Source organism: Suncus etruscus, chromosome 13, assembly GCF_024139225.1.
Source record: "Suncus etruscus isolate mSunEtr1 chromosome 13, mSunEtr1.pri.cur, whole genome shotgun sequence".
In the NCBI taxonomy this organism is placed as follows: domain Eukaryota; kingdom Metazoa; phylum Chordata; class Mammalia; order Eulipotyphla; family Soricidae; genus Suncus; species Suncus etruscus.
The window spans coordinates 92526082-92539498 of record NC_064860.1 but is presented as its reverse complement, the minus strand read 5'-3'; the positions used below and the strand labels follow the sequence as shown (position 1 = coordinate 92539498).

The 13417-nt window shown below is 37.5% G+C and overlaps 1 protein-coding gene across 1 annotated transcript in view; it reads right to left on the bottom strand.

The window, feature by feature from the left end:
* LOC126025598 (palmitoyl-protein thioesterase ABHD10, mitochondrial-like) overlaps positions 1–13417 on the bottom strand; it is a 40245-nt gene that overhangs the window by 25707 nt on the left and 1121 nt on the right. The window contains exons 2-5 of the mRNA XM_049785397.1: positions 11072–11258; positions 9236–9347; positions 8693–8830; positions 5316–5475 (exon numbers count right to left, since the gene is read on the bottom strand). Coding sequence (XP_049641354.1) covers positions 5316–5475; positions 8693–8830; positions 9236–9347; positions 11072–11258 — 597 coding nt within the window. The remainder of the gene's footprint in view (positions 1–5315; positions 5476–8692; positions 8831–9235; positions 9348–11071; positions 11259–13417) is intronic.

Below are 13417 nucleotides of genomic sequence, written 5' to 3'. Positions count from 1 at the left end.
TGTCAGAACATAGTGCTGTTCAGGAGGAAAGAGCAGACCCCAGACACAGTATCTATGAACGAGCATGAAAACTGTTCACCAAGTTTAAGTAGTTTATTTTCAGCCACACTTAAGAGTATTTGTGGGAAGGATAATTTCTTTAAAAACATATTTAACGGGGCCTGGTGGTGGCGCTAGAGGTAAGGTGCCTGCCTTGCCTGTGCTAGCCTTGGACGGACCGCGGTTCGATCCCCTGGTGTCCCATATGGTCCCCCAAGCCAGGAGCAACTTCTGAGCGCATAGCCAGGAGTAACCACTGAGCGTTACCGGGTGTGCACCCCCCCCCAAAAAAAAAACCCAAACAAACCATATTAAACGTACTAAAACCTGCGTTTTTCTACCAGGGGTCTTCAAACTATGGCCCGCGGGCCACATATTGTATTTGTTCCTGTTTTGTTTCTTCACTTCAAAATAAGATAGATGCAGTGTGCAGAGGAATTTGTTCATAGTTTTTGTTTTTACTATAGTCCGGCCCGCCAACGATCTGAGGGACAGTAAACTGGCCCCTGTTTAAAAAGTTTGAGGACCACTGTAAGACCCATCCTTAAGATGTACCAAAGAATCACTTTTTTTAAAAAAGATTTTTGGTATTTTTTGGTTATACCGGGCGGCGGCCAGGAGTTACTTCTGAAATTCTGAGTTACACTCAAATTGCTCCTGGCAGGCACTGGGACCATATGGGATGCCGGAATTCGAACTACCTTCTGTCCTGGGTCCTGCAAGGCAAATGCCCTACCGCTGTGCTCTCTCTCCAGCCCATTTCTCAACAAATCAAGTTGAAGTACTGATTACCTTACAAAAGTAAAAGTTGCTTTTGATCTGTACTTAAAGGGGACCTCTAAATGTTTATCAAAATACTCTTTCCTCTGGAAAATAAGCCTTAGATGTTTTTTGTTTAAATAAGTTACACATTTATAATCCTTTGACCTCTTTATTCCTTTTGGCTATGGTTATGTGGGGACTAATTTTCTCCTTCCTCTATCTCTGCTTTTAGAACTCAGTCTTGCCCAGAGCACTTTTCCCCCTCTCCTTCAGACCTTTCTATTGGCTGCTCAGAGAACAGCATACTGTTTAGATTTGTGTTTGAAAATGCCTCTAAGCTCAGCAGATGAAGCAAAGGCATATTATTATGTGGTTTTACTTAACTTTCCTTTCCTTTAGCTTTTTTTCCTTCTTCCCATTGTACACGCAAGGATTGTTTATAGGTTGCATGTCAGTCGCTTTTAAAGTGGTGCAGGACTTTCCCAGAAAGAAGCACTCCGTGGCTGTTGGTTGTTCAATTATTTTCCGTGTCACTCAATATTGGCATGAACAGTTTTGGGGGGGGGGTGGTGGGATCCGGGGAAAGAGAAAAAAGGTCTAAAGAAATGAGTGATACACTAGAAAACATTAAATTGCACTAACAAAAGCTTATTTGGGATTTGTGATCATAACCTCTGCAAAGCTAGATTAAATCTTAAACCAACTTTTCCTACCTTTACATGGTACAGGACCTGTGCTCTCATCACCTTTTCTAACTACTGAACATTTGCAAGGATACCATAACTAACAATCAGATTTGGGATCTTGAAATTAGGAAGATGCAATTCAGTTCAGCTTTACCTCTACACACTGCCTTGCCTCCACTTTCCTGTATAAATCCACCATGCTTTATCTTGTTTCTCATTTCATCACACTCACCGGACAGTAGTCTTCCACTTCATAGTTCTAAATGCTATGCTTACTTAACCCCAATACTTTTGTTTTTGTTTTTGTGCCACACCCGGCGGTGCTCAGGGGTTACTCCTGGCTGTCTGCTCAGAAATAGCTCCTGGCAGGCACGGGGGAACATATGGGACACCAGGATTCGAACCAACCACCTTAAGTCCTGGATCGGCTGCTTGCAAGGCAAACACCGCTGTGCTATCTCTCCGGGCCCTACCCCAATACTTTACCAATGTTTGTTTCTCCTAAAAAAAAAAAACCAACCAAATCTTAGGGATATGAATTGCATATGATAGAGTACATTATAATCCAGGATTTTAAGCCAAATCCTAGACTCTGTCCTTACCTAATGCAATATAACCATTACATATTGAATCTAATCACATTCCATTTGGTTTTATTTGTTTAAACTCAAGAGTATTGATCATGGGGAAAGAAATCCTTTCTCAGGCTTAACAGAAACAAAGTGGAGAAGGCCCTTAATAGCTACTCTGCTCACTATCAACCCCTCTAGCTGTATACTGTGATACAAAGAGTGTTCGTAGATGACTTTCATCTGATATGAAAGATAATTCACAGGCTGTAGTTTTATTGCTCTACAGAAAAATGATTTATTCTTTATCTGTGTCAAGGGCTCCAAAGTAGATCCAGGTTCTGTTATGTCAGTAATCACAGGATAAAGCAGACTTTAAACTGTGCTTTAATACTACTCACAGCTATGGTTTATTACAATGAAAGAATATACAATAAAATAATATAAAAGAAATTCTAGGGGCCGGGTAGGTGGCGCTGGAGGTAAGGTGTCTGCCTTGCAAGCGCTAGCCAAGGAAGGACCGCGGTTTGATCCCCCGGCGTCCCATATGGTCCCCCCAAGCCAGGGGCGATTTCTGAGCACATAGCCAGGAGTAACCCCTGAGCGTCAAACGGGTGTGGCCCAAAAACCAAAAAAAAAAAAAAAATTCTAGGGGACCAAGAGATGCAGTACAGTGGGTGAGATACTTGCCTTGCTTGTGGTTGGGTTTGATCTATGTCATCACAGGAATGAGAGTTAAGCCCTGAGCACCTCTGGGTATGACTCTCAAATCAACCCTCCCTACCCTCTACAATATCAAAGCAGTTAGGGCTAGTCTGGAGAAATTTAGGGTAAGAGTCAAGTATGATCTTAATTCTTCCAATAAAAAGTTGATATAGCTCATACATGCTGCCTAAAATTTGTTAAGAGAGCAATATAATGGTGAGTTGTAACTGGAAGATGGTTCCAGAGGAGGTCTCTGCTTGATACCTACTAATATTTCATTCTGAAAGGAAAGCAGTCTGCTTGCAAACCATTTTGTTTATACAGTTTAAGCAAAGGAGACATTTTTGTAAGAAAAAGTAGTAGTGAAACCTTTGTAACATTTAGGTTCCCAAGCACAATTCAAGGACTAACCTTGTAAACAGGTTTCTGAGAATAGGTCTGTTTCTGAGAACAAGTCAGCTACAGTACCTCTTTGGGCAAAATAATTTAAAAAAAAAAACAAATAACAACCCATAACCCATATTAGCCCTTGGTTTATTATCTAAAAAGTTCCTCAGATTATTCTATGAACTAGACTTCCTTCCCATTTGCAAGCTCCCCTGTTAATATGAATTTAACATATCTTTGATACATGTTCATTCTCTCTCTCTCTCTCTCTCTCTCTCTAGGCTTATAATTATCTATACAAATTTTATATTCTTATCGTTGTCATACTGTAAACTTAAAAAGTTCAATTTTTTAAATAATTTTTATTGTGACCAAAAATGAATTACGAACCTTTCAAAGTAATATTTAAGGTACATAGTGACAATGAATTAGGGGTATTCCCACCACCAGTAAAAACAGTTCTACTTTTGACAAAATCTAAGCAGGTACGAAGTCCAGCTAAATTTAAAAGATAAAAAACACCAACTTAATATTGACAGGCTAATTAAAATATTTTTTTTCTGCATTGCATATTTTTTTCTTAATCTACTTCAGAAAGTCCTCTGATTTAGAGGATAATGACTGCTAATTGTACTTAATGTTCACATTAATATAAAGGGAGTATTTGCTGCTAGATAGTAACATGAAAAATAATCTTTAGAATATGAGTATTTGACATTACTGTCAAAGATGATTCTCCCATTTATATAACATTAGCTAAACTTTAGAAGTGTAAATCACCTGTTATATAACTAAAATTTCCAGTCTTTATTTTTATTTTTTGTGTTACACCCGGGGATGATGAGATTCAAACCACCGACTCCTGGGTTGGCATCTTGCAAGGCAAACGACTTACAGCTGTGCTATCTCTCTAGCCCTAAATTTCCAATCTTTGAAAAAAGATAGCAGTATTTCTCGTACCATAAGATGTACTCCTCACCCCCTAAAAGATGGGGGAAAAGTTACGCCCCCTTTATTGCACAGACATACCACATACTATGAGCAATCATATTAATGCACTTTCACCGTCACATATAGCACTCTCGTTTAAGACTATCTGATCACTGCTGAGACTTTTATTTTTTTCTTGTTTTCCTTGTCTAAAAACTATGTGTGTCTTATGGAGTGAAAAAATACGATAATTTGATGGACATAGAGGTAGCCCAAAGTCTAAGGGTATGTTTTGCCTGCAGAAGCCCAGATTTGATACTCAAACAAATAAAAACAGGATAAACTTTAAGTACAAAGATAACAAGCCAAATATAAAAGTAATGAAATGCAGTTTTAAGCTTTATTATGCTTTAAAACATGACTAATAACTTCATACTTTTTCAATAAGCATTTCCTTTTATTTTGTGAATTTCATTTTAAGATCAGAATTGCAAGTAACTCATCCTGCAAACATGAAATGAAAAGAAACAAGCTTTATAAATAATTTTATTTTTTAAGCTTTGTTTATTGATTGATTGATTGGTTTTGGGCCACACTCAGCAGTGCTCAGGGGTCATTCCTGGCTCTACACTCAGAAATTGGCACTGGCAGGCTGGGGGACCATATGGATGCCGGGAATTAAACTGGTTCCCTCCAGGGTTGGCCGCATGCAAGGCAAATGCCCTTCTGCTGTGCTATCTCTCCAGCCCCTTTATAAACAATTTTAAATAGAACATTCAAGCTGACACACTTAATGTAAATATTAAAACATAAATAACTCTTCTTTAATTAAATAAAAATAAGAGAAATTCAAATAAAAAAAGGTTTGAAGAAAAGCTTTCTAACAACATCTGGTACTTTCTTTACTATTTCTACCACTTGTGCAATTATATCATTTAAGTAACTACGCACGTGATATTTACCAGCAGAATAAAGAGGAAAAAACCCTAAGTACGAGGGTCTTTAATTTGTTCTTCATCTAATAGTCTATCCATCATTAGCCAGTTTTGATTCTACCTAACTGCTGTTGAAAGCTTATCAATTAAATCATCAATAGTATACACAATAAGTTGAATGTCTGCCTTTTCCTTCATTCGGTGATCACTGTGTTTTCTGAGAATGACATCTACATCTCTGCTGACTATTCGTTCGGCAACCTGTATGGATGTATGCCAAGGAATGACTTTATCCTTCATACCATGCAGCAATCTTACAGGGCACTTCACAGGAATGGGGCTATGTAGCAAGCAATGGTATTCTGCTTCTTTAATAAGACTGTAATGGATATTATAAACTCCTTCGTCACTGTATTCTGATGAAAAGGTCCACATGCCTTTCTTCTCTATTTCCTTTTTCACCTATTGACAAAAATAGAAGAACAAAAGTATTTATGCAATATTAAAATTCATCAGTCTTAGGAGAATAGGAAAGTAAGTCTTTGATAAAGTAGAAAATTAAAAATAATGTAATAATTATCAAAATTCACACATTACATTCAAGGTACTATAACAGGTATTTAAACAGCTATTCCATAACATCTTCATATTAACTGTTATTTCATTATTACAAAAAGAAGGATATTGGTACTTAGAAAAGCTAAATATACACTTATAGCTGTCAGTAACTGTTGTGATTAGGATTCCATTTATTAGCTTTATTTCGCAACTTAAGTATAGGTTCACTATAAGTAAAAGAAAAATGAAGGGGGAAATAGAATAATTTCTTCAAAATATCTGGGCCACCAACCTAGATTTATTGGGTTCTAAATAGTTATTCATCATGCTTGATGCCCTCTAGTGTCCAGAGGAGAAAATTATTAGAAGATAGCTTAGACTAGGGTTTTCCCACTGGTGACCTCTTATAAGAAATTTTTATGCAATCCCAGGTACACAAAATAGGTATTATGAATCAAACATTTACTGACAATAAATCATAAATCTTCAGACAAAATTATTTTGTCAAGAAATCATGGCTCAGAAAATGAGAAATCCTGGGCTTTAATTCCAGGGTCAAATAAGATAAAAATAATCACTATTTCTGGGATCAGAGAAATAGTACAAGGGTTTAGGAGTCACATGCCTTAGATGCAGTTGACCCTGGCTCAGTCCCTGGTACTACCTGGTACCTTGAGTGTTTCTACAGGCACTGTGCTTCAGACCCCTGAGTCATAGCTAGATGTGTCCATAGAGGCTCTCTGATGGGGTGGGTGGGCCGAGTAAGCTCCAGCACTACATGGTTCTAGACAGCTCTGTCTGTATTTTCTGGTGAAACATTGAACCACAGGCTCACATTGTTGAAATGGCTCTAGTCCAGTGAGAGGAACCTAGGAACCACTTCCCACCCTCTCACCTAACTGTGAACTAGTTAGGACTAGATATGTGCTGGGAAGACAGTGGTTCTAGAGTCCCTGCTCTTTCCTTCTACCTGCTTTCAGTTTACCAAGGGTTCAAAAGTGCTTCTGTAACAACTGATTGTCTGATACAGAATTAACAAAGTTATATCCTGGTTGACTGCTCTTCTCAGTCTATTTTCCCTCAAAGTGATATGGAAACACAAACAGAATTATCTACAGACTTGTCCTTTTTAAATAACAAAAATTTTCTTTAGTCAACTTTTTTCTAATTTGCCATAACCTTGAAATACTTTTCCTTCATGAGAAGTTCTATACATTAGCTTCTTAAACTGGGTTGTGACCCCATAAAGGTCAGAAAAAAAGTTGGCCACAGTAAAATGCTTCTGAATGTTCAATAACCAAAAATTAATTCCAAATCAGGCACATGATGAACCTGAAGTATTTCAGAAAATACTTGATCATGCTGCATTTCTTGGATGAAAAAAGGTCCTAAGTGGGAGGAGTTTGAGAAGCTCTGCTTCATACTGACATAAGGAATGGAAAGAACAGAAGAATAAAGAGCCCACAGCTTTGCTGCAAAAGCAAAGGGCTTATGGTTTAGATGTAATGGCATAAAATGAAGCTGTGTTAAGACATGAAACAAAAAAATATAAAAAATAATCCAGGAAAAAAAATCAGAAATAGGTGTTGAAAGCAAGAAACACTAGCTTTGTAGCTTTAACTTGATAGAAAATTACGTGAAGAAACTGACTATACAATGATCTAATAATAAAATTAGAATAAATGATATATGGCACTAGATTCAATGTAGAATTAAAGGTAAATGTCAAGAACAGCTTACTCTACAACACTTCATATGCTTGTGCTTCTTGTCCTCTTTCCGCTTTTACATACTTTATAAGAAGAGTTCTAAACTTCACCAAGGCGTGGAGGACACTGTCAAAATAAAGTACTGGACTCCCAATTTCTGATTCAGCTGGTCTTGGATGAAACCCAAGAAGATGCATTTCTAGTAAGTTCTTAGTTGATGCTGATGCTTCTTACCAAGAAACTACTATTTTTTTGTTTTGTTTTGTTTTTGGGCCACACCCTGTGATGCTTAGGGGTTATTCCTGGCTTGGGGACCATATAGGATGCCAGGGGATCGAACCACGGTCTGTCCTAGGTTGGCGAGTGCAAGACAAATGCCCTACAGTTTGTGCCACCTCTCTAGCCCCTACTTTTGATGAACTTCTCAACAGACAGACTGTTTCTTTTTTTTTGGGGGGGGGGGGAGTCACACCTGGCAGCACTCAGGTGTTTGTTACTCCAAGCTCTATGCTCAGAAATCGCTCTTTGCAGGCTCAGGGGACCATATGGGATGCCGGGATTCGAACCACTGTCCTGCATGCAAGGCAAACGCCTTACCTCCATGCTATCTCTCCGGCCCACAAATTGTGTTTCTTTAATTTTCTATGCCTAAGACTTTTAGGAACTTAGACTCACAAGTGAAAACAACGGGTAAGGCTCTTGCCTTGCATGTGGCTGACCCGGGTTTGTTCCTCAGCACCTGAGTCTGCCAGGTGTGATCCCTGAGTGCAGAGTCAGGAGTACGCCTGGAGCCCCACAAAAAGGTTCCTAACTGATTAACCAATTCTAAAATTACTATAAGCATTGGTACTATTTCCAAAATGCAACAAAGTAAGGATGAAGTACAAAAGAGATTAAGATGAATGATCCAAGTAAGTTAAAGTGGTTAATAAAGAAAATGTTGTTTCTAAAATATTTAAGTGTAATTTCATTAAGGTGGCACAAATAGTTGACAAGTAGAAAGGGACTAACAAGAGAGCAGACCTTAAATAAAAGGCCATATAATTAAAGAAGGCACAGGGATTGTATGTAATACTAAAGATGGCCAGCATAACTCAAAAGACAAAATACATTAACAAGTATTCGAAGAGGAAGGGAGCACCGGGCCGGCGAGGTGGCGCTAGAGGCAAGGTGTCTGCCTTGCAAGCACTAGCCAAGGAAGGACTGCGGTTCGAAACCCCGGTGTCCCATATGGTCCCAGCAAGCCAGGGGCAATTTCTGAGCATTTAGCCAGGAGTAACCCCTGAGCATCAAACGGGTGTGGCCCAAAAAACCAAAAAAAAAGAAAAACAAAACAAAACAAAAAAAACAACAACAAAAAACAAAGAGGAAGGGAGCAGAAAAATAACAGGAGATAAACATAACTAGCTTACCTCAAAAGGAAGCTGGTTAAACTGTGTCACTAGCGCATCTGCGGCTGTAGCGATCCCAATAACAGCAACTACCTTTTCTGGCCGAGCGATGGCAGCATGAAGCATAAGCCAACCACCGAGGCTAGATCCAACTAATATCTAAAAATAATAACATGTACAGTGTAAAGGGAATTTACGGACACTTGTGTGTAAGTAAAATGAACAACAGTATATCATATATAAATAGGTATGTATATATATTTACATAGTTTCTGTTCTCTTATATCCACTGGCTCCTACTTTTTAATATTTGACACAAAGTAGAATTAAAATTAAAACTTCTTTTTGTTAAGACATTAGGTCAATAGCAGAATAAAAGCTAGAAATAAAAATTGTAAAATAAGACATCAAGTGGTACTTAAATTTTAAAGTGAAAATGACAACCATTTACAACTGGGTACCAAAATGTTACAACAACACTGACAAAATTCAACAATATCTAAAGAAACAGCTCAAATCTGAGCTTAGAGTCAGCAATTATCGTATTTACTAAAAAAACATCACCTGTGGTCCTACAGCTAATTCATCAATTATAGAAAGAACATCTTTTCTCCATTTTCCCACTGTGCAGTCTTTAAAGTCCCCTTCTGACTTTCCAACTCCAGTGTAATCAAACCTGGAAAAAAGGGGGGAAAACTATCTCTATATATTTCTTTCTCTCTTACCCTCCCCACCCCCGTGCTGATGGCTTAACCCGGGACCTCATAAAATGCAGGCACTTGGTTTTAGGTCTGACATTCATTCAATGATCTCTAATGGAAATGTTAGATCCTAGATTAGGAACTGTTGAGGGCATTGAGACTGCTAGCGGTTCCTGTGTTTAAAAGTTGTCAGATGCAAAAATGTGTTAGTAGAGTTATCTTTATTTTTAGAAAATTAATTTTATGAAGTTGTATTTTATAGAAACAAATGAAATGACTCTTGTAAAATTTTATATGACTAAATGTTTAACTTTTTCATTTATATATTTTTAAATGTTTAACTTTTAGCAATAATTCTTAATCTAAACATTTTGTTGAAAAAAACATTTAAAAATTACAGCTGAAAGGATTCTTTTTTCGGTTTGTTATTTTGTTTTTGGGTCACACCCGACGGTGCTCAGGGGTTACTCCTGGCTATCTGGTCAAAAATAGCTCCTGGTAGGCACCGGGACCATATGGGATTGAACCAACCACCGTAGGTCCTGGGTTGGCTGTTTGCAAGGCAAATGCCGCTGTGCTAGCTCTCCTGCCCCACCTGATAGGATTCTTAACCTGAATGCAGCCAACCTGGGTTCAATTCCTGGCACCTCACAAGGTTCCCCAATACTCCATGAGGTTCTCCAAGCCTCATCAGGAGTGATCCCAGAGTACAGAGCCAGGAATAAGCCCTGAACACTGCTATGTATCCTTCCCATTCTTCCCCAAAAGGAAAATAAAAATAAAAGAAACAGAAAGTTACTGACTCATCTTGTCTCAGTTATTGCTACAATTAATCCCAGAGCCCGTGTTTCTTGAATTCTAGGAAAGTGCTCATTCTATTAAACCAGACTAGCTCTTCCTGAAGATTAGACACTAAATAATTGTTAAACACAAGCAGGCCTAATAATAATAATATTATAATAAAATAGTTAATATTCTAGGAAATATTAGGAATTGTGAAATAAAATTTTAAATAACACATTCCCCTATTCATGCTTGCATGTATTCAGATGATAGGAGTGAAGGAAAGAGAAAACTCCTTGCAAACAACAATTGTATAATACTAAGTTTGCAATTTTCAAGTACATATATTACTTTTTTAAACAAGTTTTATTTATTTATTTATTTATTTATTTTTGTTTTTGGGCCACACCCAGCGGTGCTCAGGGGTTACTCCTGGCTGTCTGTTCAGAAATAGCTCCTGGCAGGCACAGGGGACCATATGGGACAACGGGATTCGAACCAATCACCTTTGGTCCTGGATCGGCTGCTTGCAAGGCAAACGCCACTGTAAACACATGTTTTAAAAGGTAATAAAAATGGTTAAATGTCTAAGTCCCCAAAGGAGAATTACAATATAATTACAAGAGATTAGAAGAAACTCACATATTATATGGGGTTTGTTGTCATGCTTGATTTTCTGAAACATCTAATTATTGCTAGTTTCTTTTCCTGCTAGCACTGGGCAATAACTAAGACCTTAAAATGTCTCTTAAAGTCTACATTTAGAAGATTAAACTACAAGATAAAAGTTTACAAGCCATTAAAATAAATCTATTAAAATGCTGGCCTTTGCTTCACTTGGTTAGAGCTGGAATAATTATACATTGCCAGGCTAAAATGGTAGCAACACTTTTTTTCTGAAATACATTGTTCCTACCTTATATAGGCGTGACCTAGAGATTTGCAAAAGTCCTCAATTGCCACTGCTTTTGTACCATTCATATCAGAAAGAAAGCCTGGGATGAAGATAATTCCTGGGCTTTTGCCTTTTAGCTTCTTATAAGCAAGGTTAGGAAGTTCTGGTCGACTAAGAAAAGAGAGTGGTGATGTCTTTTGTCTGCAATCTAAACAAAGTACACAAAACATGAACTCTAGTATACAAATACAGTCTTAAAACTTTAAGTATAAATTCTCAAGTCTTTGAACGATAGCTTCACAATCAAAACTCATTAACTTCTTTGAGCATGGTCCAATTTTAATTTTTCCAAAATGCAAAAAATCAAGACAACAAGATAGTCAAAAAAAATTTTTTTTCTTACTATCACTAGTCCTACAGAATAAACAACATTCATATTTGTCTTTTGTGAATTTTGTCTCATTTTATTCTTTAAAATGAAGGGAAGGGTACTGGGCCACATCCATAGGTATTGAAGGTTTACTCCTGACTCTTGTGTTCACTCTGGCTGGTGTTTGGGGGACTATTATGGGGTACCTGGAATGTAACTGTGGTTAGGCCAGGAGCAAGGCAAACCTTACCCACTGTACTATCTCTCTGGCTCATTTTTGTCTCTATTGAAAACAATGCTTGAGGTATTTTAATTTCTTTACTTTGTGCTAGAGAGAATTAAGTACAGTTGCCGTTAGGAAACTGTCTTAAAGTGGGGAGTTGCTATCAGTATAGCATCTGTCCCCAACCCTACAAGTCCACAAAATCAAGAGCCAAAGAAACACACATGTATGGTTTTATATCAGCTGATCTAGATTTAACTAGAATTCTCTTTACAAGTAACTTTAAATAATATGATAGAATCATTTCAGGAAGATTTCTTAAAGAACTCTCTCTGATCAGTGTGCTTTATTAGCTGGTCTGATTTTTTTGTGAATAGTGCAACCATATTTTAGTGTATATATAATATATATGTACATATATATATAGTATGGTTATATGGTTATAATGTTAGTCATAAAATATGGTTATAGTAATATACTAAACTATATAGTTTATATATAGCTATATAGTATATATAGTCATAGTATATATATTAGAATATGGTTGCATATATTTTGCTCCATATATTTTGGGCCACACCCAGTGACGCTCAAGGGTTAGTCCTGGCTATGCGCTCAGAAATCGCTCCTGGCTTGGGGGACCATAAAGGACAATGGGGGATTGAACCGTGGTCTGTCCTAGGTTGACATGTGCAAGGCAAATGCTCTACCGATTGTGCCACTGCTCCGGCCCCATATTTTAGTATATTTTAAATACAACAACTGGATATACTAACAAAGTAAATTCACTTTCTAAAAAAATAACCTATTTGCTCTTAAAGAAGGTTGGAGATGTGGCTCAGTGAGGCACATGCCTCTTATCTGGAAATTATTACATGTGGCCAAAAATAATTAAACAACAAGGTATTTGTTGGGGGGGGAAGGGCACAACCAGCTGCACTCGGGTTACTCCTGGCTCTACACTCAGAAATCACTCCTGGCAGGCTCAGGGGACCATATGGGATACCAGGGATTGAACCTAGGTCAACTGTGTGTAAAGTAAATGCTCTCCTTACCTTTGTGCTATCACTTTGGCCCTTGAAAAGGTTTTTCTTTTAAACAATGGTTATTTATAACTCTACTGCCTCCTTTGAAATAAATGTCTCTCCTTAAAGCCCAATATATTTATATATGTATATATATTTATATTTGTCTTATGGTCCTTTTCTTTCCTGGACTACAAGGCAAACATGTTTTGGTGTTGGTGCTGGGAAAGAACACAGTGCTTCACACTCTTTTACCATTATGCTAGATATCTGATCCCCATACCTCTTTTATTAAAAGAAACTTTCCTCAACTTCTCAGTGTTTTTCCACGTGAGCTCATGTTTTCTTAACTTTGGATTTTACAAGTTGGATTTAAAACAACTTCATTAAACAAAGTATTATTTCTAAAGTTCAAATATGACAAATAAAAAAATTGGTGAAAAGTGACTGAAGGGGAGCCAGATGTGTTGGCTCGTGAATTATATGGGCAAAATCGTTCAAGTCTTATTTCCTTAAAGCAGCACTCAAATAATCCTTTCTAACTTCCCTGGGAAAGATAACTATTTCCCAACACAGATATTTACTCCAGTCAATTACAATTTCGTAATCTTGGTGAGTTAAGTAAGGACCCAGAGATGTGGTACTCCAAACAGCAATGCACGTTTGCCAAACAGATGAAAGTTCATAATCTGGCATGCTACATATCTGTTAGAAGTCTATATACAATCCTGAGTGTGAATTAGAAGACG